This window comes from Schistocerca piceifrons, chromosome 1, assembly GCF_021461385.2.
Source record: "Schistocerca piceifrons isolate TAMUIC-IGC-003096 chromosome 1, iqSchPice1.1, whole genome shotgun sequence".
Classification (NCBI taxonomy): domain Eukaryota; kingdom Metazoa; phylum Arthropoda; class Insecta; order Orthoptera; family Acrididae; genus Schistocerca; species Schistocerca piceifrons.
This window is the reverse complement of record NC_060138.1, coordinates 1131879016-1131904858: the sequence shown is the minus strand read 5'-3', so window position 1 is coordinate 1131904858 and position 25843 is coordinate 1131879016. Positions and strand designations below refer to the sequence as shown.

The 25843-nt window shown below is 44.1% G+C and overlaps 1 protein-coding gene across 1 annotated transcript in view; it reads left to right on the top strand.

Moving 5' to 3' along the window:
• Nucleotides 1–25843, top strand: part of LOC124778371 (tubby-related protein 4) — a 138255-nt gene that overhangs the window by 18785 nt on the left and 93627 nt on the right. The window contains exons 3-4 of the mRNA XM_047253639.1: nt 10495–10602; nt 23655–23823. Of these exons, the coding sequence (XP_047109595.1) occupies nt 10495–10602; nt 23655–23823 (277 nt within the window). The remainder of the gene's footprint in view (nt 1–10494; nt 10603–23654; nt 23824–25843) is intronic.

The following is a 25843-nucleotide window of genomic DNA, read 5'->3' as shown; positions in this document are numbered from 1 at the left end:
TATGTCCACCTTTGGCATGGATAGCAGTGGCGATGCGTCGTGACATGGAAGCAATGAGGCCTTGATAGATCGCTGGAGGGAGTTGGCACCCCATCTGCACGCACAAGTCACCTAATTCCTGTAAATTCCGGGTAGGAGGACGATGAGCTCTGACGCTACGTTCAGATGTCAGATGTGTTCTACTGGATTCAGATCTGGCAAGTTGGAGGGCCAGTACATCAATTGGAACTCGCCACTGTGTTCCTCAAACCACTCCATTACACTCCTGGCCTTGTGGCATTTCGCATTATCTTGCTGAAACTGCCATCGGAAAACATGATCGTCAGGAAGGGGTGTACGTGGTCTGCAACCAGTGTGGGATACTCCTTGACCGTCATGGTGCCTTGCACAAGCTCCACTGGACCAAAGGCTGTCCATGTGAATGTTCCCCAGAGCATAATGGAGCCGCTGCCAGCTTGTCTGGGTCCCGCTGTACAGGTGTGAAGGAGCTGAAACCCTAAAGGACGGCGGATTCGCCCCCTCCCGTCAGCATGATGAAGAAGGTATCGGGATTCATCAGACTAGGCAACGTTCTGCCACTGCTCCAACGTTCAGTGGCGATGGTCAAAGCCGGCCACTGTGGCCGAGCAGTTCTAGGCGCTTCAGTCTGGAACGCGCTGCTGCTACGGTCGCAGGTTGGAATCCTGCCTCGGGCATGGATGTGTGTGTGATGTCCTTAGGTTAGTTAGGTTTAAGTAGTTCTAAGTCTAGGGGACTAAGACCTCAGATGTTAAGTCACATAGTGCTTAGAGCCATTTGAAACATTTGAACCGATGGTCAAGTGCCCATTTCAGTCGTAGCTGGCGACGTCGTGGTGTTAATATTGACACATGAATGGCTCGTCGGCTGCGGAGGTCCATTGTTGGATTTTTCGATGCACTGTGTGTTCAGAAACACTTGTACTCTGCCCAGTATTGAAGTCTGATGATATTCCCTCCACAGTTCACCTCCTGTCCTGTTTTACCAGACTGCCCAGCCTGCGACGTCTGACATCTGTAACGAGGTATGGCCGCCCAACCCCACGACGTCTGGACGTTGTTTCGCCTTGGTTTCGCCACATTTTGAAGACACTCACTCAACACTCCTTCTAACACCCCACAAGCCGTGCAGTTTTCGAAATGCTCGATCCAAGCCTTCAGGCCATCACAATCTGCCCTCGATCAGACTGAGATAGATCGCACACCTTCCTCATTCTACACACGGACAGCACTCTCACCGATACGACGTGCACCTTGTGTGTGTTTGACTAGCAGTCATTTCTCGGCCAGGAGACGCTGCTGTCGCCTGGATGGGTTTGTATCGATAGTGGGTCGGTGTTCATAGTGTTCTGGCTGATCAGCCCATTGAGATCTGTGAAGCCAACAGTCTTACACAGTGGCCTAACAACAGCATATCTTAATCTCTCTGGGTAAATACCCGAAATTTATTACTTGAGTAGGAAGTTTACATATTTGAGGCCCACAAATTTTGTCTCATTGCAAATATTATCAACACGATATCAACGAGTAATTACAGCAGCAGTAGCAGTTGTGGTAGTACCAGTTGTAGTAACAATAATAGTAGTAAACTATGTATTTCTGTGTTTGTCAGCTTTAAATACTCGAAATCCGACAAAATGTTTCCATAAATATCTTGTCTTTTTTTTATTTAGCGTATGTTATGTGATCTTCCTTTTGTAGAGAACACTGAAGAAAGAAAAACCAGCAGCTGGTCAAGAAATGGGTTGTTAGCACGTACTGAAACTAGTAATTTGAAATATGAGTAGAGAAGTCCCACTAAAGTAAGTGGCTGCTGGTATTTTTAAGCACTGTTTTTCACAAAATATTCGTTACTAGCAAACTGAAATAATTTCAATTTCTCAAAAAATCATAATGTGCTCGCGGCAAAAGCTCTTCAAAAAACCGCCCAAAGATATTAATGTGGATAGCGCAACATGTACATAGAAACAGAAATCAGATATAAATTGAATGTGAAAATTTTCCTTTTTACTGTTATACAGAAGTACAGAAATTATTATTACGCCTCTCCTTCTGGTTTGATTGTAATTGCCGTTCCTATTTTATGACACTTAAGTCTTATCCAAAATCTCTTATGAGACTGAAAAGTAGTTAAACGTCACTAGTTGCAGACATGAGACTCTTTACTAAATATAAAAATAAGTGATGTGTGATGACATGGAGACATTAGATATGGCTCAGATTTCGAAATTGTTTCACTACATGTGATCTTCTTTATTTTCTGAATGACAATAATCTGCTGCCCTGGTTGTTGTTCCTTAGATTAAAATATACTTGTATGTTTCATTGCTGCACAATTTCACTATTGATGTAAAGTCTTGTTATATATTAATAAAAGAATCATGTATTGTTTAGTCAACAGAATAAATATTAAAATTACATTAAAACTAAAAGAGAACTTATTGGGCATAGCCCGCAGAGAGGACGCACTTGAATTGCAGTTTCAACTTACATTGGTCAGACTTTCTTAAAATGTATTGAGGTGGTGCAGTAAGCAATAAAATACAAGTCGAATTAAAAAAGTATTCATGATTTAATAGCAGATAAAATACTTCACTACATTACTGGACTTTCCAATAAATGAAATCACAATGTGTAACTTATGTTTACTTTCTGGCATAGATAAGAGTCACGTTAAGTTTTCTGGCCACTACGCAAACATTCCAGTCGTTGACTTATGCAACAATAATGCAAATACATTATTTATAATAAATAACATCGTTATGTACCTTTGATGACTGCACGACACAAAGCTTCACACCTAGCCTAGGCCCATCAACACCGACATTAGACTGTTAATGACTAGAAACATGTGGCCTGGTCGTTTCAAATTGTATCGAGCGGATGGACGTATACCGGTATGGAGACAGCCTCATGAATCAATGGACCCTACTTGTCAGCAGGGGACTGTTGAAGATGGTGGAGGCTCTGTAATGGTGTGGGGCGTGCGCAGTTAGAGTGATATGGGACCCCTGATACGTCTAGATACGATTATAACAGCTGACACGTAAGTGAGCATCCTATCTGATCAGCTGCATCCATTCATGTCCATTGTGCGTTCCGACGTACTTGGGCAATTACAGCAGACCAATGCGATACCACACACGTTCAGAATTGCTACAGAGGGGCTCCAGGAACACTCTTCTGAGTTTAAACACTTCCGTTGGCCACCAACATTGAGCGCATATCGGGGATGCCTTACAACGTGCTGTTCAGAAGAGATCTCCACCACCTCGTACTCTTACGGATTTATGGACAGCCCCGCAGGATTCATGGTGTCAATTCCCACCAGCACTACTTCAGACATTAGTCGAGTCCATGCCACGACGTGTTCCGGCACTTCTGCGCGCTCGCCGAGAGCCCTACACGATATTAGGCAGGTATACCAGTTTATTTGGCTCTTTAGTGTATTATCAGCATCGAAGACAGAACTGAAATACAATGTTCGTGGGTGAAAGGCAACACAACTAAAGTACAAACAGCAAATGCCTATGCGAGATGCTGCCAGAGATTCGAAGTGCACAAGTCGTTGTAGGCGGCGGAGCAGGAGGAGCCGAGGAAAATCGACTTTAGGATCCAACTTGGTACTCGGATTACGTTTTTGAGACGACAGTACTTCCGGGCCGTCTGGCGTCGGCAGATATAGGTGTCGGTGCCTCGGACAATGACGTGGGATGACGAGAAGCGTGGCGTGGCACCTAGGAGCGGCAAGCGGAGGTACTGCGTGGCGTCAGCAACAGGTGCGCACAGCGAGAGCGGTGACTCGGCACGGTGATCTTCTGGTGCGGCCTGCTTGAAGCCCTGGGACGTGTCTGGCCTCCTATGGGCGGAGCGCAGGCGTACGTAGCCGCTAGCGGAAGGATACGGCACGGTACCGCGTGAACACGTCACTAAACAGTCGTAAGGTAGTGCCCGCCCATCGAAGCGCTGCGTGCTGCGGCTCACACGCCACACAGGGGCAATGCTGGTGCCCCCGGACGCTGTGGCACCTGCTGGCGGCTCCACTGTACACGGTGCCTTGTCTCGTCTGTTTACAAACAATCGCGTGGATGAGGCAGCGACCGCACCTGGCACGCTAAACACAGGCGGAAGTGTGGTGGTCCAACTGTGCAGGGGACAGCCCTGCATACACACCAGCAATGAAGGGACGTTCAGATGAAATGAACAAAAGGACCAATAATAATGAAATGACACAATTTCAGAGACTTTACTGGTCTCATAGAGATACGATTTTATCATATATACTGAACTGTCGAGTGAAATCATTCCATGTAGGCTTTCACGGCCGGCGTCTTTATCAGTAAACACTTCCGGGCTAAGTTGCCGTGGTCGATCTGTAGAACTTCTTCTCCCTGACGTTTCGTTCTCAACTACGGAGAACATCTTCCGAGGTGAGTCGACGACTGGCTGCTAGGAGCTGGGGCCACCGCTTCTATGGAGATCGTAGAGGGCGCCACCACACGTCACATGACGTCGATGTGCAGCTATCTCTGGCTATCGTCTGTTCTCTCGATTGCAGGCAATCGATTGTCACGTGATTGATGCAACGTCGACCGCCATATCTTATCCAATTTTAATCCTTCTTCTTTACGATTAAAATTGTATTGATGTTTGTGGATTTCAATTTCCTCTCTATACATACGTGTATAATAGTGCGACGTCCTCGCTAGCACACTTGTTTCACCAAATTTTATTTCGTGATCTCCATCCTTAAAAACATGTTCCGTTACTGCCGATTTGTCCATATGTCCCAAGCGACAGTTTCTTTTGTGCTCCGTCAACCGTGTATTGATGCTTCTTTTTGTAGTTCCTATGTAAACCCTGCCACAACTACACGGAATTTTATATACCCCTTGGGTGGCTAGGGGGTGACGAGCATCTTTTGTTGATCTTAGGCATTCACTAATTTTCTTAGTAGGTCTAAAAATGGTCTCTACCTGAAACTTGGCTAGTACTTTTCCAATTCGATCCGTGATATTGTGGATGAACGGAAGAAATACTTTTCCAGCTGATGGTTGTTGCTGTCTCCTATTTTTAGGCAATGGTTATACGAAAAACGAGATTAACCGAGCACTTCCGGATCTGTCCCCCATTGAGCATGTTTGGGACTGGATGAAGCGTCGTCTCACGCGGTCTGCACGTCCAGCACGAACGCTGGTCCAACTGAGGCGCCAGGTGGAAATGGCATGGCAAGCCGTTCCACAGGACTACATCCAGCATCTCTACGATCGTCTCCATGGGAGAATAGCAGCCTGCATTGCTGCGAAAAGTGGATATACACTGTACTAGTGCCGACATTGTGCATGCTCTGTTGCCTGTGTCTATGTGCCTCTGGTTCTCTCAGTGTGATCATGTGATGTATCTGACCCCAGGAATGTGTCAATAAAGTTTCCCCTTCCTGGGACAATGAATTCACGGTGTTCTTATTTCAATTTCCAGGAGTGTACGAAGAACGAAACTTGTCTAGCTTGAAGGGGGAAACCAGATGGCGCTATGGTTGGCCCGCTAGATGGCGCTGCCATAGCTCACATGGATATCATCTGCGTTTTTTTAAATTGGAACCCCCATTTTTATTACATATTCGAGTAGTACGTAAACAGATATGAATGTTATAGTTGGACCACTTTTTTTGCTTTGTGATAGATGGCGCTGTAATAGTCACAAACATATGTCTCACAATTTTAGACGAACAGTTGGCAACAGGTAGGTTTTTTAAATTAAAATACAGAACTTAGGTACGTTTGAACATTTTATTTCGGCTGTTCCAATGTGATACGTGTACCTTTGTGAACTTATCATTTCCGAGAACGAATGCTGTTACAGTGTGATTACCTGTAAATACCACATTAATGCAATAAATGCTCAAAATGATGTCCGTCGACCTCAATGCTTTTGGCAATACGTGTAACGACATTCCTCTCAACAGCGAGTAGTTCGCCTTCCGTAATGTTCGCACATGCATTGACAATGCGCCGACGCATGTCGTCAGGCGTTGTCGGTGGATCACGATAGCAAATATCCTTCAACTTTCCCCACAGAAAGAAATCCTGGGATGTCAGATCCGGTGAACGTGCGGGCCATGGTATGGTGCTTCGACGACCAATCCACCTGTCATGAATACCGCTTCAGCCGCACGCGAGCTATGTGCCGGACATCCATCATGTTGGAAGCACATCGCCATTCTGTCATGCAGTGAAACATCTTGTACTAACATCGGTAGTACATTACGTAGGAAATCATCTTAAATTGCACCATTTAGATTGGCATCGATAAAATGGGGGTCAATTATCCTTCCTCCCACAATGCCGCACCATACATTAACCCGCCAAGGTCGCGGTTGTTCCACTTGTCGCAGCCATCGTGGATTGTCCGTTGCCCAATGAGTGCATATTATGCCGGTTTATGTTACCGCTGTTGGTGAATGACGCTTCGTCGCTAAGTAGAACGCGTGCAAAAAATCTGTCATCGTCCCGTAAGTTCTCTTGTGCTCAGTGGCAGAACTGTAGACGACGTTCAAAGTCGTCGCCATGCAATTCCTGGTGCATAGAAATATGGTACGGGTGCAATCGATGTTGATATAGCATTCTCAACACCGACATTTTTGCGATTCCCGACTCTTGCGCAATACGCCCGTTGGGCATTTTGATCACAATAGCCATACATCATCAGGATATCGACCTTTTCCGCAATTGGTAAACGGTCCATTTTAACACGGGTAATCTATCACGAAGCAAATACTGCCCGCACTGGGGGAATGTTACGTGATACCACGTACTTATACGTTTGTGAGTATTACAGCGCCATCTATCACAAAGCGAAAAAAATGGTCCAATTAAAACATTCATATTTCTTTACGTACTACACGAATATGTAATCAAAAATGAGGGTTCCTATTTTTAAAAACGCAGTTGATATCCGTTCAACCTATGGCAGCGCCATCTAACGGACCAACCATAGTGCCATCTGGTTTCCCCCTTCAAGCTAGACGAGTTTCGTTCTTTGTAGTTTTTTCGTTTGATGCTTATTTCGTGAGATATTTGGCCCGGTCACTATCAATGGACCACCCTGTATAGATCTCTTCTTATAGCATGAATATAACACCAGTCAACATCCGTTATTCGAAATGCAATTCCATCGCAGTTCACGCCAACAGAAAAGAGAGTGCCATCACTGTACAGTACCTTGTAATTCACTGCTGCTGAACATACAACGTTCCCACATTTCGTAACCAATCGCCACAATCCGTGCTGTCCACTCTTGTGTCACAGCTACAGAGAGTTTCAAGATAATTCGTCCTACAGCATCTGTTGGCGGATTCCAAAACAGCTGTCTGTTTTTCGCAAGCCACAAGTCATCTCTCCGTGCGTACCACTGCCGAGACTCACTAGATTCACTCTGTCCTAGTCTGTACGCGCTGCACCAATGTGTGGGTTCTGCATAGTGACGATTTCCAGTAGGTGGTGCAGTTCAGCCTTCTTTCAGACTATCAGCCAAGCGGCTGATCCAAAATGTGTGAGCAACCGGTAGACACTCCTCTCCCACTTTAGTCTCTATAACTACATACTATATGCGAAGCCCCCAAAGGACGTACTCCCAAAATAACTCATTAGCGTTAAAAGAGAAAATTTAAAAACTAAAACTGTATCTACACACACTGTCATCACTCTGGAATGATATACACAATAAATTTCTGGATCAAGCAAAAGCAGAACAACAAAAATGATAGAGAGAAAACGATACATTACCCCATATTCCCAGGGACTGCTTATGCTTTATCTCATTTGCTTGTGAACCAGCTTGATTTGAGAAAGGTGGATCTTCTTTTGCTGGCCCAAACCGGGTCGTGTACCAATAACGTAATTGGACTTAAAAACTTCGAAATCTGTAGCACCTCCATGAACCTAGACAGTCATTTACATGTGATCTTATTGGCCACCTTACTAATGACGCCGGCCGAAGTGGACGTGCGGTTAAAGGCGTTGCAGTCTGGAACCGCAAGACCGCTACGGTCGCAGGTTCGAATCCTGCCTCAGGCATGGATGTTTGTGATGTCCTTAGGTTGGTTAGGTTTAACTAGTTCTAAGTTCTAGGGGACTAATGACCTCAGCAGTTGAGTCCCATAGTGCTCAGAGCCATTTGAACCATTTACTAATGACACTGAAATTCTTTATCATGTCCATATCACACACCTTATACTAAATAGACACATCTTATACTAAATATACTAAATATCTTTTCTAGGGCTTCTATCGCCGACTGGGTGGTAGCCACCTTCGTCAAAAAAAAAAAAAAAAACACATAAACTGGGAAAGAGCATCCATACAAACTTGTACATACTTAAATGCTACCCTAGTTCATGGAAGGGGACCTGCAGAATCCACATATAACTTCTCAAACGGTCTTTCAACCGGTTCGGATGCAAGAAAGCCAATCTTAGTGATCAGAGGAATCTTACGTGCCGCATAAGTCTTACACAGTTGGAGTATCCATAATGTCTGGATTTCATATGCTTCCAAATAAATTTAGCATGTATTTTCCCGTGAATCTTAAAAATTCCCAAATGCCTTGCACGCAGTGAGGTGTGAAAATCTTCAGGCCATCTGCCTAGCGGCAGATTCAAATTGTCCAACCAGCACGATGGTGTAATGCAGTAGGTACAAGACCAGTTTACAAGGTCTTCTAATTTCTTCATTAACAGCAGCCCGCAGAGAACTTAGCGATAAAAATGGGAGTATAAAAAGCTAGCTTTTGGGCCATTGACTTTCCCGGAATCAGATACCTTGTTATTTGTACGGAATAATGATTTTTAAGTCACCATGTGACAATCTTATTGAAAAGCAGTTTATTATAACAAGGGCACTGACCAACAAATCATCATTATCATCTGTTATAATAAAATATGAACTTAATTCTAGGCCATCTCACCATATTTTAACAATGTGTGAGCTACATAAATTCCCACTGGTTCTCAAATACACTCTAAGACAAAAAAAAAAGCGACGCATCTCGAAGGAATTATCCGAATGGGAAGGAAATCGGTAGATGCGATTACATATGCAAACGAATGATTAAGATTTCAGGAAAACTGGATGATTTATTTAAGAGAAAGAGCTTCACAAATTGAGCAAGCCAATAACGCGTTGCCCCAGCTCTGGCGCTTATGCAAGCAGTTATTCGGCTTGGCAGTGATTGATGGACTTGCTGGATGCCCTTATTAGGGATATCGTACCAGATTCTGTCAAACTGGTATGTTGGATCGTCAAAATCGCAAGCTGGTCGGAGGGACCTGCCCGTAATACTCCAAACGTTTTCAGTTCGGTAGAGATCTGGCAGGCTTTCTGGACAAGGCAGGTCTTGGGAAGCACGGAGACAAGCAGTCATCGGACACAGTTCGGGGTGGGACTCATCACTGAAGATTATTCTACTCCAGTCAATGAGATTCCAGGCCGAAGTCGTGTTTGGAGACTCCCTTGCAAGTGGTGGGAGAGCAACCTAACTGTCGCCCGCCTTATGACACGACAGTCAGGAATTATGGTCTGGGGTGCCATTTTTTTTCATGGCAGGACCCTTTTGGGCACACTTGGCGCCCTTGGTCACCGTCGGCACTCATAGCACAGCGAAACGTCGACGATATTCTGTGCCCCGCTTTGTTGCCCTTCGTAGCAAGCCATCCTGGACTTACATTTCAGCAATATAATACCTGCCTGCACATGGCGAGAGTTTCTACTTCTTGTCTTCGTCCATACCAAACCACACCTTGGCCAGAAAGGCCGTTGGATCCCTCCCCAACTGAGAACTTTTGCAGCATTATGGGCGGGGCACTTCAACCAGCTTGCGATTTAGACTATTTAACGCGCCAATTGGGCAAAAGTCGGCTTGACACCCCTTAGGAGGACATCCAACAACTCCACCAATCGATGGGAAGCCAACTAACTACTTGTATAAGGGCCGGAATGGACCAAAGCGTTACTGATTTGCTCACTTTGTGAAGTTCTTTTTCGTGAATAAATCAGGCAATTATTCTGAAATCGTAATCATTTGTTTGTCTATATATGTACATCAGATCTACTGGTTTCCGTCCCAACTCAGATAAATCCTTCCTGGTGCGTCGCGTTGCTTTGTTTCAGAATGTATTTCGGAAGCAGTCTTTTTTTTATGGGCGTATGTCGGTTGACTGACCATCTTTATTTAATTTTAATTTTTATTCTCTCAGCTAATTACATTTTTATTTTAGGCAGACATACTGTTCAGGAACAGTATACTGAGCAGTAGTGAAAAATCGAAAATAAAATGGTATTGTGATCCAACAAAGAACAGACAGTGTAGCGGCAAATCAGTCTCGTTCGTTTCGCAGCGGACACAGTTGTGACTAAAATACTGATATTGTTTAGTCTCCATAGTAAATAATTTATTGAGCACGTCTGATTTTCTTCCACAGGATGGTTTTGTTTTGGTTGGATCCGTGGCTGGCCAAAGGTACTGGTCGTCAATGCTCAATTTGGAATCCACTATCACGTGTGGTATATGGACTCCTGACGATCAGCAGGTAACTACTACCTCATTAAACAATATGATGATAATAGAGTAAGCATGCTATGTCCTCAAATACACATATCAAAAAAAGTTTTGCATCATCCCGGTTAACAGAACTCATGAAGATAGACGTTAACTGTGGATATTATATCACAGACACAGGCCCTTTCACTGTTCAGAGATGTCACTAAACCCGCCCAAAGATGTAAACAATCATGCATGAGCAGCGCCTAGTAGACGTAGGGGGTTCGGCAGCCGATCAGTTCCAGTCATTCCACCACGAAGGAGGTACACGGCTCATATTGTCTGTAGTTCAACCTTGCCTAGATGATCAATACCGCGGTTCGATCACTTCCGCATTGTTACTTTGTGCCAGGAAGGGCTCTCATCAATGGAAGTGTCCAGGGGTCTGCGTGTGAACCAAAGTAATGTTGTTCGGACATGGAGGAAATTCAGAGAGACAGGAACTGTCGATGGCATGCCTCGCTCATGCTCCTCAAGGGCTACTACTGCAGTGGATGACCGCTACTTGCGGATTATGGTTCGGAGGAACCCTGACAGAAACGCCACCATGTTGAATAATGCTTTTCGTTCAGACTCAAACTGTGCGGAGTAGGCTGCATCATGCGCAACTTCACTCCCGACGTCGATGGTAAGGTCCATCTTTGCATCCACGAGACCATGCAGCGCGGAACAGATGGGCCCAAAAAAATGCCGAATAGGCCCTCTCAGTATTGTCATCATGTTCTGTTCACCGATGAGTGTCGCATATGCCTTCAACCAGACAATCGTCGGAGACGTGTTTGGAGGCAACCCGGTCAGGCTGAACGCCCTAAACACACTGTCCAGCAAGTGCAGAAAGGTGGAGGTTCCCTGCTGTTTTGGGGTGGCACTATTTGGAGCCGACGTACGCCGCTGGCGGTCATGGAAGGTGCCGTAACGGCTATACGACATGGGAATGCCGTCCTCCGTCCGACAATGCAACCATATCGGCAGCATATTGGCAAGGCATTCGTCTTCATGGACGACAATTCGCGCCCCCATCGTGCACATCTTGTGAATGACTTCCTTCAGGATAACGACATCTCTCGACTAGAGTGACCAGCATGTTCTCCAGACATGAACCCTACCGAACATGCCTGGGCTAGATTGGAAAGGGCTGTTTATGGACGACGTGACCCACCCACTACTCTGAGGGATCTGCGCCGAATCGCCGTTGAGGAGTGGGACAATCTGGACCAACAGTGCTTTGATGAACGACGAATACAGGCATGCACCAACGCAAGAAGACGTGCTACTGGGTATTAGAGATACCGGTGTGTGCAGCAGTCTGGACCACCACCTCTGAAGGTCTCGCTGTATGGTGGTACAACATGCAATGTGTGGTTTTCATGAGTAATAAAAAGGAGCGGAAATGAGGTGTATGTTGATTTCTATTCCAATTTTCTGTACTGTTTCCGGAACTCTCGGAACCGAGGTGAGGCAAATCTTTTTTGATGTATGTATAAGTACATTTATATGTAGTTTCGTCGTATCACTTAGTGCACACACGGTTCAGGAAGAGTACATTAATTAGACCCTCTGACACATACTCTGCCATTTTTCCTACTTTTCATCCACGAATCTAAACACAACAACATGAATCATATGGTACAATGAAAGTTACACTTCATCACACACATCTCACCAAATTTCAGGAGCTAGACGTAGATGAAACATCTGTAGGTTTCCAGGTAACAGGAAGACTCTCGGCGGCAGTGAAACTGCAATTACACTTAACCCTTTCCTAGCCCATTGCTATTTTATTTCCGAGGAAGTAGCTTTATGGAACAGTCTGGCTAAAAGAAAGGAAATTTTGGTATTTCAAATCCTGAGGCATCAATCAACAATTAACGTGCTAACAAAGGCAAGTGGAGGAGGGGTGAGAGTTTGAGAGGGAGCCTGAGGCTTGAATACAGTCAGCACTTTGGAATGGAAGTGAGGCGGAGTAGTTATGCACTTACGAAGAGAGTTGCATAAAGTAGACTAGCGTGTAGAGCTACACTAAATTAGTCTTCGGATCGACGACTGCAACAATAATGATTATTATTATTACTGATTCCATTGTTATTCATCTTCTAGGATTGGATATTTTATTATTCTTATCCTTACCTTTTAAAAGTTCTGCGTATGTAATGACATGTTACCACCTCCAGTGTCCCATTAAATAAAGACAAACAAATGTTTTTCATTTTACTAATAAAGTATTGTTGCAATTATTGCTGACTTTCTGCAAACATCGTTTCAACGCATTGCCCGCTTCATCATGATCACCTTTTTCTCTTCCAACTTCTGAAGAGCCATTAAATACAATCTTTAAGCCAAGTATACGAGATGTGATACTTATAATTTTTCATAAGAGATGTGACGCATATATTTTTCATGTTCTTTGTACAGTTGTCGAATCCCTAGGCGCGAGATAGCCGTACTACAACAATCAGCGTCTCTAAGTTGAAGGTCATAACTCTTAACCTGATTTTAAACTTTCTCGCCCGACATTCTCATCAGCCTAAAGTTGTGTACAACCCGTTCTACCTAACTAAAAACTTGTGCTCATGCTCACGTACATGTGGCAAGCTTTAGAGTATGAAAAACAGAGTATGTTCCGAAACGAAAGCGAACGTAGTTTCCTACTCAGAAACATTGGGAACTTAGCGATATTATGTTTCCTGTGACAGAGTATTTTTACATCCTGAATACGTTCCTTTAGGGAATTTAAATCCACGAAGCGGGGCTTATCGGACTGTTAAACCATGGACGACGCACCTCATAGCAGAATGTAATTTTTTTGTAATGTTCTATGAGTCGGGGCATGGAATATCAAAAGTCTGAATGTGTAGGGGAATTAGAAAATCTGAAAATGGAAATTCTAAGGCTCAATATAGATATAGTGGACGTCAGTGAAGTGAAATGGAAAGAAAAGGATTTTTGGTCAGGTGAGCACAGGGTAATACCAACAGCAGCAGAAAATGGTGTAATGGGAGTAGGATTCGTTATGAATAGGAAGGTAGGGCAGAGAGTGTGTTACTGTGAACAGTTCAGTGACAGGGTTGTTCTTATCAGAATCGACAGCAAACCAACACCGACAACGACAGTTCAGGTATACATGCCGACGTCGCAAACTGAAGATGGAGAGATAGAGCAAGTATATCAGGATACTGATTCAGTACGTTGGCGAAAATACATGTTTAATTCCGGAGGTACGCATAAAACATCATCCGAAATTGTGCTAAACGCATTTTCTGAAAATTATTTCGAGCAGTTAATTCATGAGCCCATGCGAATTGTAATCGGTTGTGAAAATACACCTGACCTCTTAGCAGGAAATGATCCTGAGTTAATAACGAACATTAAAACGGATACAGGGATTTGTGAACACAGGGTTGTCGTAGCGAGATTGAATATTGTGACCACCAAACCCTCCAAAAATAAAAGAAAAATATACCTATTCAAAAAATCAGATACAAATTCAATTAACGCCTTCCTGAGAGACAATCTCCACTCCTTTCAAATTATTAATATAAGTGTAGACCAGATGTGGCTTGAATTAAAAGAAATAATATCGGCAGCAATTGAGAGAGTTATACCAAATAAATTAGCAAACGGCGGAGCTGATCCTCCTTGGTACACAAAACGGGTTAGAACACTGTTGCAGAAACAACGAAACAAACATGCCAAATTTAAACAAACGCAAAATCCCCAAGATTGGCGATCTTTTACAGAAGCTCGAAATTTAGCGCGGACTTCAATGCGAGTTGCTTTAACAGTTTCCACAGCAAAACTTTATCGCGAAACCCGGCAGAAAATCCAAAGAGATTCTGGTCGTACGTGAATTATGTTAACGACAAGAAACAATCAATGCCTTCTCTGCGCGATGGCAATGGGGATACTATCGAAGACAGTGCTACCAAAGCAGAGTTACTAAACACAGCCTTCTGAAATGCCTTCACAAAAGAAGACGAAGTAAATATTCCAGAATTCGAATCAAGGACAGTTGCCAACATGACTAACGTAGAAGTAAACATCCTCGTAGTAGTGAAGCAATTTAAATCACTTAATAAAAGCAAGCCTTCTGGTCCAGATTGTATACCAGTTACGTTCCTTTCAGAGTATGCTGATGCGTTAGCTCGATACGTAACAAACATATACAACCGTTCGATCGACGAAAGATCCGTACACAAACGCTGGAAAGTTACACAGGTCGCACCAGTATTCAAGAAAGGTAGTAGGAGTAATCCACTTAATTACAGGCCCATATCATTAACGTCGATATGCAGCAGGATTTTGGAACATATATTGTTTCGAACATTATGAATTACCTCGAAGAAAACCGTCTATTGACACACAGTGAACATGGGTTTAGAAAACATCGTTCTTGTGAAACACTCTTTATTCGCATTAAGTGTTGAGTGCTATTGACAAGGGATTTCAAAGCGATTCCATATTTCTGGATTTCCGGAAGGCTTTTGACACTGTGCAACACAAGCGGCTTGTAGTGAAATTGCGTGCTTATGGAATATCGTCTCAGTTATGTGACTGGATTTGTGATTTCCTGTCAGAGAAAAGACCGTAAATTCAACTAAAGACCGTAAATTCAACTAAATATCTAGGACATACAATTACGAACAACTTAGGGTTGGGAGGAACAAATAGAAAATGTTGTGGGGAAGGCTAACAAAAGACTGCGTTTTATTGGCAGGACACTTACAAAATATAACAGATCTACTTAGGAGACTGCTTACACTACGCTTGTCCGTCTTGTATTAGAATACTGCTGCGCGTTGTGGGATCCTTATAAAAAAGGACTAACAGAGTACATCGAAAAAGTCCAAAGAAGGGAAGCACGTTTTGTATTATCGCGAAATAGGGGAGAAGTGTCACTGAAATGATACATGATTTGGGCTGGACATCATTAAAGAAAGGCGTTTCTCGTTGCGACGGAACCTTCTCACGAAATTCCAATCATCAACTTTCTCCTCCGAATGCGAAAATATTTTGTTGACAACGACCTACATAGGGAGTTACGATCATGACGATGAATTAAGGGAAATCAGAGCTCGTACGGAAAGATATAGGTGTTCATTCTTTCCGCGCGCTATACGAGATTGGAATAATAGAGAATTGTGAAGGTGGTTCGATGCATCCTCTGCCAGGCACTTAAATGTGATTTGCAGAGTATCCACGTAGTAGCAGAAGTAGTATTAGTAGTAGAAGTACGTAAAGAGAGATGAACATCTAACACTCATGGGGAATTGGAATACAGTTGTAGGGGAAGGAGTAGAAAAAAGCGTTACTGGAGAATATGGGTTTGGTACTAGGAATGAGAGAGTAGAAAGACCAATTGAGTGTTGCAATAAATTTCATGTAGTAACAGTGAATACTCTGTTCAAGAATCACAAGAGAGGGAGATATACTTGGAAAAAGCCTTGTAATGCAGGAAGATTTCAGTTAGATTACGCCATGGTCAGACAGAGATTCCGAAATCAGATAGTGGATTGTAAGGCGTACCCAGGAGTAGGCACAGACTCAGATCATAATGTAGTAGTGATGAAGAGTAGGCTGAAGTTTAAGAGATTAGTCAGGAAGAACCAATACGCAAAGAAGTGGGATACGGAAGTACTAAGGAATGACCAGATATGCTTGAAGTTCTCTAGGGCTATAAATACAGAAATAAGGAATTGCTTAGTAGGCAGTTCAGTTGAAGAGGAATGGTCATCTCTAAAATGGCAATCATGGAAGGAAAAACATAGATACAAAGAAGGTAACTGTGAAGAAACCATGGGTAATAGAAGAAATACTTCAGTTGATCGAAGAGTGAAGGAAGTACAAAAATTTTCAGAGAAACTCAGAAATACAAGTCGCTGAGGAATGAAATAAACAGAAAGTGCAGGGAAGCTAAGACGAAATGGCTGCATGAAATATGTGAAGAAATAGAAAAAGAAATGACTGTCGGAAGGACTGACTCAGCATATAGGAAAGTTAAAACACCATTCGGTGAAATTAAAAGCAAGGGTGGTAACATTAAGAATGCAACTAGAATTCCACTGCTAAATGTAGAGGAGAGGGCGGATAAGTGGAAATAGTACATTGAAGGCGTCATTGAGGGGGAAGATTTGTCTGACGATAGAAGAAGAAGTAGGAGTCGATACAGAAGAGATAGGGAATTTAGTATTAGAATCAGAATTTAAAGAGCTTTAGAAGACTTACAATCGAGTAAAGCAGAAGGGATAGACAACATTCCATCAGATGTTCTGAAATCATTTGGGGAAGTGGCAACAAAATGACTATGCACGTTGGTGTGTAGAGTGTATTAGTCTGGCGTTATGCCATATGAATTTTGGAAAAAATATCATCCACACAATTCCGTAGTCTGCAAGAGCCGACAAGTGCGAAAATTATTGCACAATCGGCTTAACAGCTCACGCATCCAAGTTGCTGACCAGAGTAATGTACAGAAGAATGGAAATGGAAACTGAGGATGTATTAGATTGACGATCAGTTTGACTCTAGGAAAGGTAAAGGCACCAAGAGGCAGCTCTGACGTTGCAGTTAATAATGGAAACAAAACTAAAGAAAAATCAAGACGCGTTAATAGGATTTGTCGACCTGGAAAAACCGTTCGACAATGTAAAATCGTGCCAGATGTTCGAAATTCTGAGAAAAATAGGAGTAAGCTATAACGAAAGACGGTAAATATACAATGTGTAGAAGAACCAAGAGGGCGTAATAAGAGTGGGAGACGAAGAACAAAGTGCTCGGATTAAAAAGTGTGTAAGACTGGCATGTAGTCTTTCTCCCCTACTGTCCAGTCTATATATCGAAGAAGCAGTTATGGAAATAAATGAAAGGCTCAAGAGTGGAATTAAAATTCAAGGTGAAAGGATATCACAGATAAGATTCGCTAATGACATTGCTGTCCTAAGTGAAAATGAAGAAGAATTGAAAATGAAACGAACAGTCTAATGAGTACAGAATATGGACTGAGAGTAAATCGAAGAAAGACGAAAGTAATGAGAAGTAGCAGAAATGAGAACAGCGAGAAACTTAACATCATAATTGGTGATCACAAAGTGAATGAAGGAATTCTGCTACCTAGGCAGCAAAATAACCCGTGACGGAGAGAGCAAGGAGGACATCAAAAGCAGACTAGCACTGGTAAAAAGGGCATTCCTTTCCAAGAGAAGTATCAAAAATTGACCTTAATTTGAGGAATAAATTTCTGAAAATGTACATTTGGAGCACAGCACTATATGGACGTGAAACATGGACTGTGGAAAACCGGAACAGAAGAGAATCGAAGCGTTTGAGATGTGGTTTTACAGAAGAATATTGAAAATTAATTGGACTAATAAGGTAAGGAACGAGATGGTTCCGCGAGAAAGGATTATAAGGAAAACACTAACATTAAGATGGGACAGGGTGGTAGGACATCTGTTAGGACAGCAGGAATTAACTTCCATGGTACTAGAGGGAACTGTAGAGGATAAAAACTGTAGAAGACAGAAACTGGAATACATCCTGCAGTAACTGAGGATGTAGGCTGTAATTGCTACTGAGAGATGAGGAAGTTGGTTGGGGAGAGAATTTCGTTGCGAGCTGCATCATATCGGTCAGAAGACTGATACTAGAAAAAAAAAAAAAAAAAAAAAAAAAAAAAAAAAACCTCTTCTGATAGCAGTTGAGGTACATCTTTCTGTTGCATAACAATTTGTGTTGCAGCATTCTGCTCAGCGCTACGGTTCACTCAGCGCTACGGTTCACAGATGTTACACGGCCTGTGTCTCTTATAGATACATCTTCTTACGACTGCCCAGTAGGGCGACCGGGGTGGGAGGTTAGGTGTATGGGGATGGGGAATGGGGCGTAGGGAGCTGGGTCAAACATTTTAGGAATGCAGAATATCTAGACGTGAGTTAACAAAGCAGCGGTGCAATCTTCAAAAGTAACTTTCAAAATGCTATGAACTAAGTAAACGTGCTGTGCTACAGGGCGAAAGTAATGAATCCACAAAAAGTGTTGAAATTACACGCCTCGAAAGAGTCACATAATATGTCTGTTTCCGTCAACTTCCAAACGTGAATGGTGGCTTAAAACTAGATACATTTCGACGTATTAAATATGGTTGCCTAGCTTACGGAAGATATACTCTCTAGATTTAAAGTTAAAGACGTCAGGAGTCCTGTAGAAAACAGTTCTAGACCAATGCATATTACCAGTAATAACGTATATGTTAAAAAATGACGAAATTCCTCCAGCTGTATTAGGGTGTTGGTTTTATTGGCGACTAGTTTCGATGTTGTTACAACATCATCTTCAGTTACTACCTGCCTTCCGCATGGAACACGCCTGTCTCACCACTGACTACTAGTGTTAGACATATACACTTGCTGTCAACAAGTATGAGCCTGAAGATAATGATGTAACATCATCGAAACTAGTCGCCAATAAAACCAGCATGTTAATATAGCTGGAGGAATTTCGTCATTTTTTAACATATATTATACTAGCTGACGTCCCAAATAGTCAATTTTAATTATGGATATACGAAGACTAATAACTTTTGTTTGTAAGATATAGACACTGACTGAGTTCACTGTTAGAAGACACTTAGTAACCCATAGAGCAATTTAAAGATCAATGTTAGGCTACACAAAGAAAGACAGTAAATATCAGACATACAACAAAGGTCAGTGACCTAATGGAAAGAGTAATTACCTTGAATGACAATGAGCTGGTCGCGACGCTCGAAGAAAGGATGGCAAATGGTCGAAAGAAAAACCAGTCTGAAGCCCAATTTACCATAAAAGACCGAGAGGAAGACCGCTGAAAGTATTGGACAGTCTTAAGAAAGACAGTTGCAGTAGGAAGCCAAGACTGGCAGAAATAGAAGAACCTGCTGGGATACTATGTTGCACGTCAACCCGAAGAGGTTAAAGTGGTTGAATATATCCATATCTGCCTATATCTTCTTCTGTTATATGTAGGGTGCTTCAAAATTACACCGACAAACTTTGAGAGTATGTAGAAGATGTCTTGACGAACAAAGAGAGCACAGGTACCTGTGTTCAGAACGTCATCCAACAATGCTTATGAGTTTCGAAATTACAGGCACACAACTTGCTGCCAGACTACCCCTTCAGCAGAAAACGTGACTTTGTATGCTGATGGGCCCGCAGGCGTAACGTCTCGCAATGTCGTTTGTTATTCAGTGACCTCTACTGATTGCCACAATCGCCAGTGGAGAAGATGGTGCTAGCTGCTACGTAGACTGACATTGTCTCCCTTGAATGTGATGCTCTGTTTCTTTGGTGAATGATGGGTTTGGGCAGGGAAGTCCAGCAACAGTTTATTTTTCTCGTGGGACTCCCAGAATCTTCAGTGTTTTTCGGTATCCGAGAATACAGGAGAAAAATAAACTACAGATGGAATCCCATGTCCAAACCATCATCCGGCAAGGCAACAGAGCATTACATTCGTAGGAGACAAAGCCTGTCTGTGCACCAACTAGCTCCATCTCCACTGGCGATTGTGCAGTCAGTCGTGTTCAACGAATAACAAACAACACTGAGAGAGGAGGAGCATGAGACAGAAAGGGAAAGACCTGTACAGAGATAGGAGAAAGAGAGAATTCACATAGAGATGTGTCAAGAGGAGAAGGGGGAAGGAGGTAATAGAGCAAGGAGTAGGAGGATATGTTCAGAGAGAGGGGTGGAGGAAATGGGCAATGAGAGGGAGGAGAAGGAAAGACATAGAGAATGAGAAGGAGGGTATGGACAGATGGAAGAGGGAACATGAGGTGAACAAAGAGACAGGAAGGGAGGAAATGTGTACGTTGTATGTGTCATACCTATACCCAAGCAAATCTGTGGGAAGAACTTCACAAGTATTAGTACTGAAGGGTTTACAGCCTCCTAACTCCACTAGGAGCAGTGATAAAAAAAAATCTTTAAATCAGCTCCAGCCATGCAGGCTGCCCTGCACAACAGGCATGTTGCATGCCAATGACATTGGCCTGCCTTACTGACTTGCATTACAGGGCAGCCAACACATTAGGGGCAAGAAAGGGTTTTTACCTTTCAATGTTTAGGATTCCTTGTATGACAGGTATGTTGGAGTACTATTGGCATAGTTTATTGGCTGTCTTTATATGGCATCCTACATGTCAGGAGCAAATACGCTTTTAAGGCCCCTGTAAAGTATTTTGCCCTACACAACTGGCATTCTGTGGCAGTAGTATCAGGCTATTTCACCGACTTATATATAACCAATCAGACTCTAAGTCTGTATGTCCAGGGCACCATCCCAAACCTCCAGGCCTATTTCGATGAAATTTTGTGCACAAGCAGCAAACTCTGCGAGTATCAGCACTATGGGGTTTATAACCACCTCACTCCATAAGGAGTGGAGATATGAGCAAAAATGTTTTCCTTCACACTGTGCCACACAGGCCACCTTCTACAGCAGATGAGTCATCTGTAAATAGTATCAGATTGCCGTATTGACCTGCTTTGCAGGGCAGCTTACATATCAGAGGCAAGAAATCTTCTTCTGGTCATTGACGTTTAGGTGCGTTGTGTTTGAGTTGTATCAACTTACGTTATTATCCTACTTTGTACGGCAACCTGCACACCAGGGGCAAATAACAGATCTGAAGTTCCTCACAAGTAGGCCGCCATGCATGACAGGTATATTGTGTGATTAGTATTGGTGTATTTTATCGACTTCTTTTTTAGGGGATAACATGCAGATGATCATGCCTTTGGAAAGCCGATAAGGATAAAAGTGGTGAAAGACAAAGAAATGGGGTAGTAGGGAGTCATTAGGGACAGAGGGTGTCAGCAGGGGTAGATAGAGAGAGGAGAAGCAGGCAGGGAAGGACTGAGTGAGAGCAGGAATTGATGAGCAGAAAGGGTGGCAGGAGGGAATTCGACAGAGAGAGGCAGCTGGAGATGAGACAGAGGGAGGGGGAGGAGAAGGTGGATGGGGAAATGGCGGTCGGGGACATCGACAGAGTGAGGGGACAGGAGGAGTGAGAGAAACACGGGGAGGAGAAGATGGATAGAGTAAGGGGGGAGAAGGTGTAGGGCAGGGGGGGGGTAAAGAGACAGATAGAGAGAGGAGGAGGATGAGATTGAGCGAGAGAATAGGTGGAGGAGGAGACAGACAGAGAGAGATGGGAAGAAAATATAGATGAAGGGGAGGTAAGAAAAAATGGACAAACAGAGAGGGAGATGGACAGAGACAGGGGGGGGGGGGCAAGAGAGCAAGGGGAGAAAGATTAAGAGGAGGAGATGGGCAGAATGTATATGGGTCAAGATGGGCAGAGAGAGGAGGCAGGAAGAACTGGACAGAGATAATGGGTATGAGGAGAAGGGTAGAAAGGGGGCGAGAAAGAGTTGGGTAGGGAGCGGATCAGGAGATAGAGAGTGGGGCCAGGGCGAGAATGGTACAGATTAATTGAGGGAATTAGGAGATGGTCAGTGATATGATGAGGAGGAGATGGGTAGAGGGGGGCAGAGGAAATGGACCAAGAGGGGGGGAGGAAGAGATGTATGCAATATATGTGGTCGACACGTATTCAGGTGAAGCCGTGGGGTAAACACTATATACACTATGTAATCAAAAGTATCTGGGCACCCCCAAAAACATACGTTTTTCATATTAGGTGCATTGTGCTGCCACCTACTGCCAGATACTCCATACCAGCGACCTCAGCAGTCATAAGACATCGTGAGAGAGCAGAATGAGGCGCTCCACGGAACTCATGGGCTTCGAACATCGTCAGGTGATTGGGTGTCACTTGTATCAAATGTCTGTACGCAAGATTTACACTCTCCTAAACATCCCTAGGTCCACTGTTTCCGATCTGATAGTGAAGTGAAAACGCAAAGGGACACATACAGCACAAAAGTGTACAGGCCGACCATGTCTGTTGACTGACAGAGACTGCCGACAGTTGAAGAGGGTCGTACTGTGTAATAAGCAGACATCTATCCACACCATCACACAGGAATTCCAGACTGCATCAGCATCCACTGCAAGTACTATGACAGGTAGGCGGGAGGTGAGAAAACTTGGATCTCATGGTCGAGCGGTTGATCATAAGCCACACATCACGCTGGTAAATGCCAAACGATGCCTATCTTGGTGTAAGGAGCGTACATATTGGACGATTGAACAGTGGAAAACCGTTGTGTGGAGTGAGAAATACGGTACACTATGTGGCGATCCGATGGCAGGGTGTGAGTATGGCGAATACCCGGTGAACGTCATCTGCCAGCGGGTGGAGCGTCAATAATTAAATTCGGAGGGAGTGGTGTTATGGTGTGGTCGTGATTTCCATGGAGTGTGCTTGCACCCCTTCTTGTTTTGCGTGGCACTATGACAGCACAGGCCTACAATGATGATTTAAGCACCTTCTTGTTTCCCACTGTTGAAGAACAATTCGGGGATGACGATCGCATCTTTCAACACGATCGAGTATCTGTTCAGAATGCACGGCCTGTGGCGGAGTGGTTACACGACAATTATACTCTGTAATGGACTGGCCTGCACAGAGTCCTAACCTGAATCCCATACAACACCTCTGGGACATTTTGGAACGCCGACTTCGTGCCAGGCCTCACCGACCAACATCGATACCTCTCCTCAGTGTTGCACTCCGTAAAGAATGGGCTTCCATTCCCCAAGAAATCTTCCAGCACCTGATTGAACGTATGCCTACGAGAGTGGAAGCTGTCATCAAGGCTAAGGGTGGGCCAACACCATATTGAGTTCCAGCATTACCGATGGAGGGCGCCACGAACTTGTAAGTCATTTTCAACCAGGTGTCCGGATACTTTTGATCACATATTGTACGTGTGTGTGTGTGTGTCTGTGTGAGAAAGAGAGAGAGAGAGAGAGAGAGAGTTGGTTTGCTTGTGAGTTCTGTAGTACTTTTGTTTTCTAATTTCGGGGTAAAACTGAACGGTATCGGCAATCACAACAGCAGTTCTAAAAATTTCATTAATAAAACAATTGTTTCAGGTATATTTTGGCACCACAGCTGGCCAGATCATTGTCATGGATGTCCACGGGGCAATGGTCTCCCAGGTGCAAATCGGTTCTGAGGTTGGCATCACAAGCATGGCGTGGTCCTGTGAAAAGTTCAAAATGGAAGAAGGCGACGATGCAGATCTTAACGGTACGCAGCCAGGTACGTCATTTAGACACCAATGGCAATAAAAAAATGTCTTCCCTTCATGTCGATACATTATGAGTTGAGATTTAATTCCTTATCGGTGATCACGGCAGTCATTTTCTTCGCGTATTTTTATTATTTTTCTATTATGTACCTTTTATTTATGTCTGGCTATTTTCGTTCCAAACCTTTACTCGTAGAACCTAATTTTGAAATAGTAATATTAAGCTAAAATTTTTGTGATAGGAAATAGAGTAAGGAATATGTTATTCGACTGTGTGTATTAGTTTTGAAGCACTGTAGAACCAAAATGCTAAGCCTTTGTAACTTTTTAATTTTTTTAATCTGACAGATGAAGGTTATTCATTACCTCTTTTTCGTGTGACGATGATTTTACAGATACTGAAAATAAAACAATCATGGTTGCAAAGTTATTTTTATTTCATATTGTATAGAAATAAAAATAACTACGCAACTGTACTGTTTTCGGTATAACCATGAAAATCGGTTGCTGTATCAATCGGCCAACGATGAAATGGAGTGAATTTTACAAATATACAGATTTATACACCATAGTTACTTAAGAAATGGCAATCACTTTAATATAATAAATCGTAATAAAATGGTATAAATACACTCCTGGAAATTGAAATAAGAACACCGTGAATTCATTGTCCCAGGAAGGGGAAACTTTATTGACACATTCCTGGGGTCAGATACATCACATGATCACACTGACAGAACCACAGGCACATAGACACAGGCAACAGAGCATGCACAATGTCGGCACTAGTACAGTGTATATCCACCTTTCGCAGCAATGCAGGCTGCTATTCTCCCATGGAGACGATCGTAGAGATGCTGGATGTAGTCCTGTGGAACGGCTTGCCATGCCATTTCCACCTGGCACCTCAGTTGGACCAGCGTTCGTGCTGGACGTGCAGACCGCGTGAGACGACGCTTCATCCAGTCCCAAACATGCTCAATGGGCGACAGATCCGGAGATCTTGCTGGCCAGGGTAGTTGACTTACACCTTCTAGAGCACGTTGGGTGGCTCGGGATACATGCGGACGTGCATTGTCCTGTTGGAACAGCAAGTTCCCTTGCCGGTCTAGGAATGGTAGAACGATGGGTTCGATGACGTTTTGGATGTACCGTGCACTATTCAGTATCCCCTCGACGATCACCAGTGGTGTACGGCCAGTGTAGGAGATCGCTCCCCACACCATGATGCCGGGTGTTGGCCCTGTGTGCCTCGGTCGTATGCAGTCCTGATTGTGGCGCTCACCTGCACGGCGCCAAACACGCATACGATCATCATTGGCACCAAGGCAGAAGCGACTCTCATCGCTGAAAACGACACGTCTCCATTCGTCCCTCCATTCACGCCTGTCGCGACACCACTGGAGGCGGGCTGCACGATGTTGGGGCGTGAGGGGAAGACGGCCTAACGGTGTGCGGGACCGTAGCCCAGCTTCATGGAGACGGTTGCGAATGGTCCTCGCCGATACCCCAGGAGCAACAGTGTCCCTAATTTGCTGGGAAGTGGCGGTGCGGTCCCCTACGGCACTGCGTAGGATCCTACGGTCTTGGCGTGCATCTGTGCGTCGCTGCGGTCCGGTCCCAGGTCGACGGGCACGTGCACCTTCCGCCGACCACTGGCGACAACATCGACGTACTGTGGAGACCTCACGCCCCACGTGTTGAGCAATTCGGCGGTACGTCCACCCGGCCTCCCGCATGCCCACTATACGCCCTCGCTCAAAGTCCGTCAACTGCACATACGGTTCACGTCCACGCTGTCGCGGCATGCTACCAGTGTTAAAGACTGCGATGGAGCTCCGTATGTCACGGCAAACTGGCTGACGCTGACGGCGGCGGTGCACAAATGCTGCGCAGCTAGCGCCATTCGACGGCCAACACCGCGGTTCCTGGTGTGTCCGCTGTGCCGTGCGTGTGATCATAGCTTGTACAGCCCTCTCGCAGTGTCCGGAGCAAGTATGGTGGGTCTGACACACCGGTGTCAATGTGTTC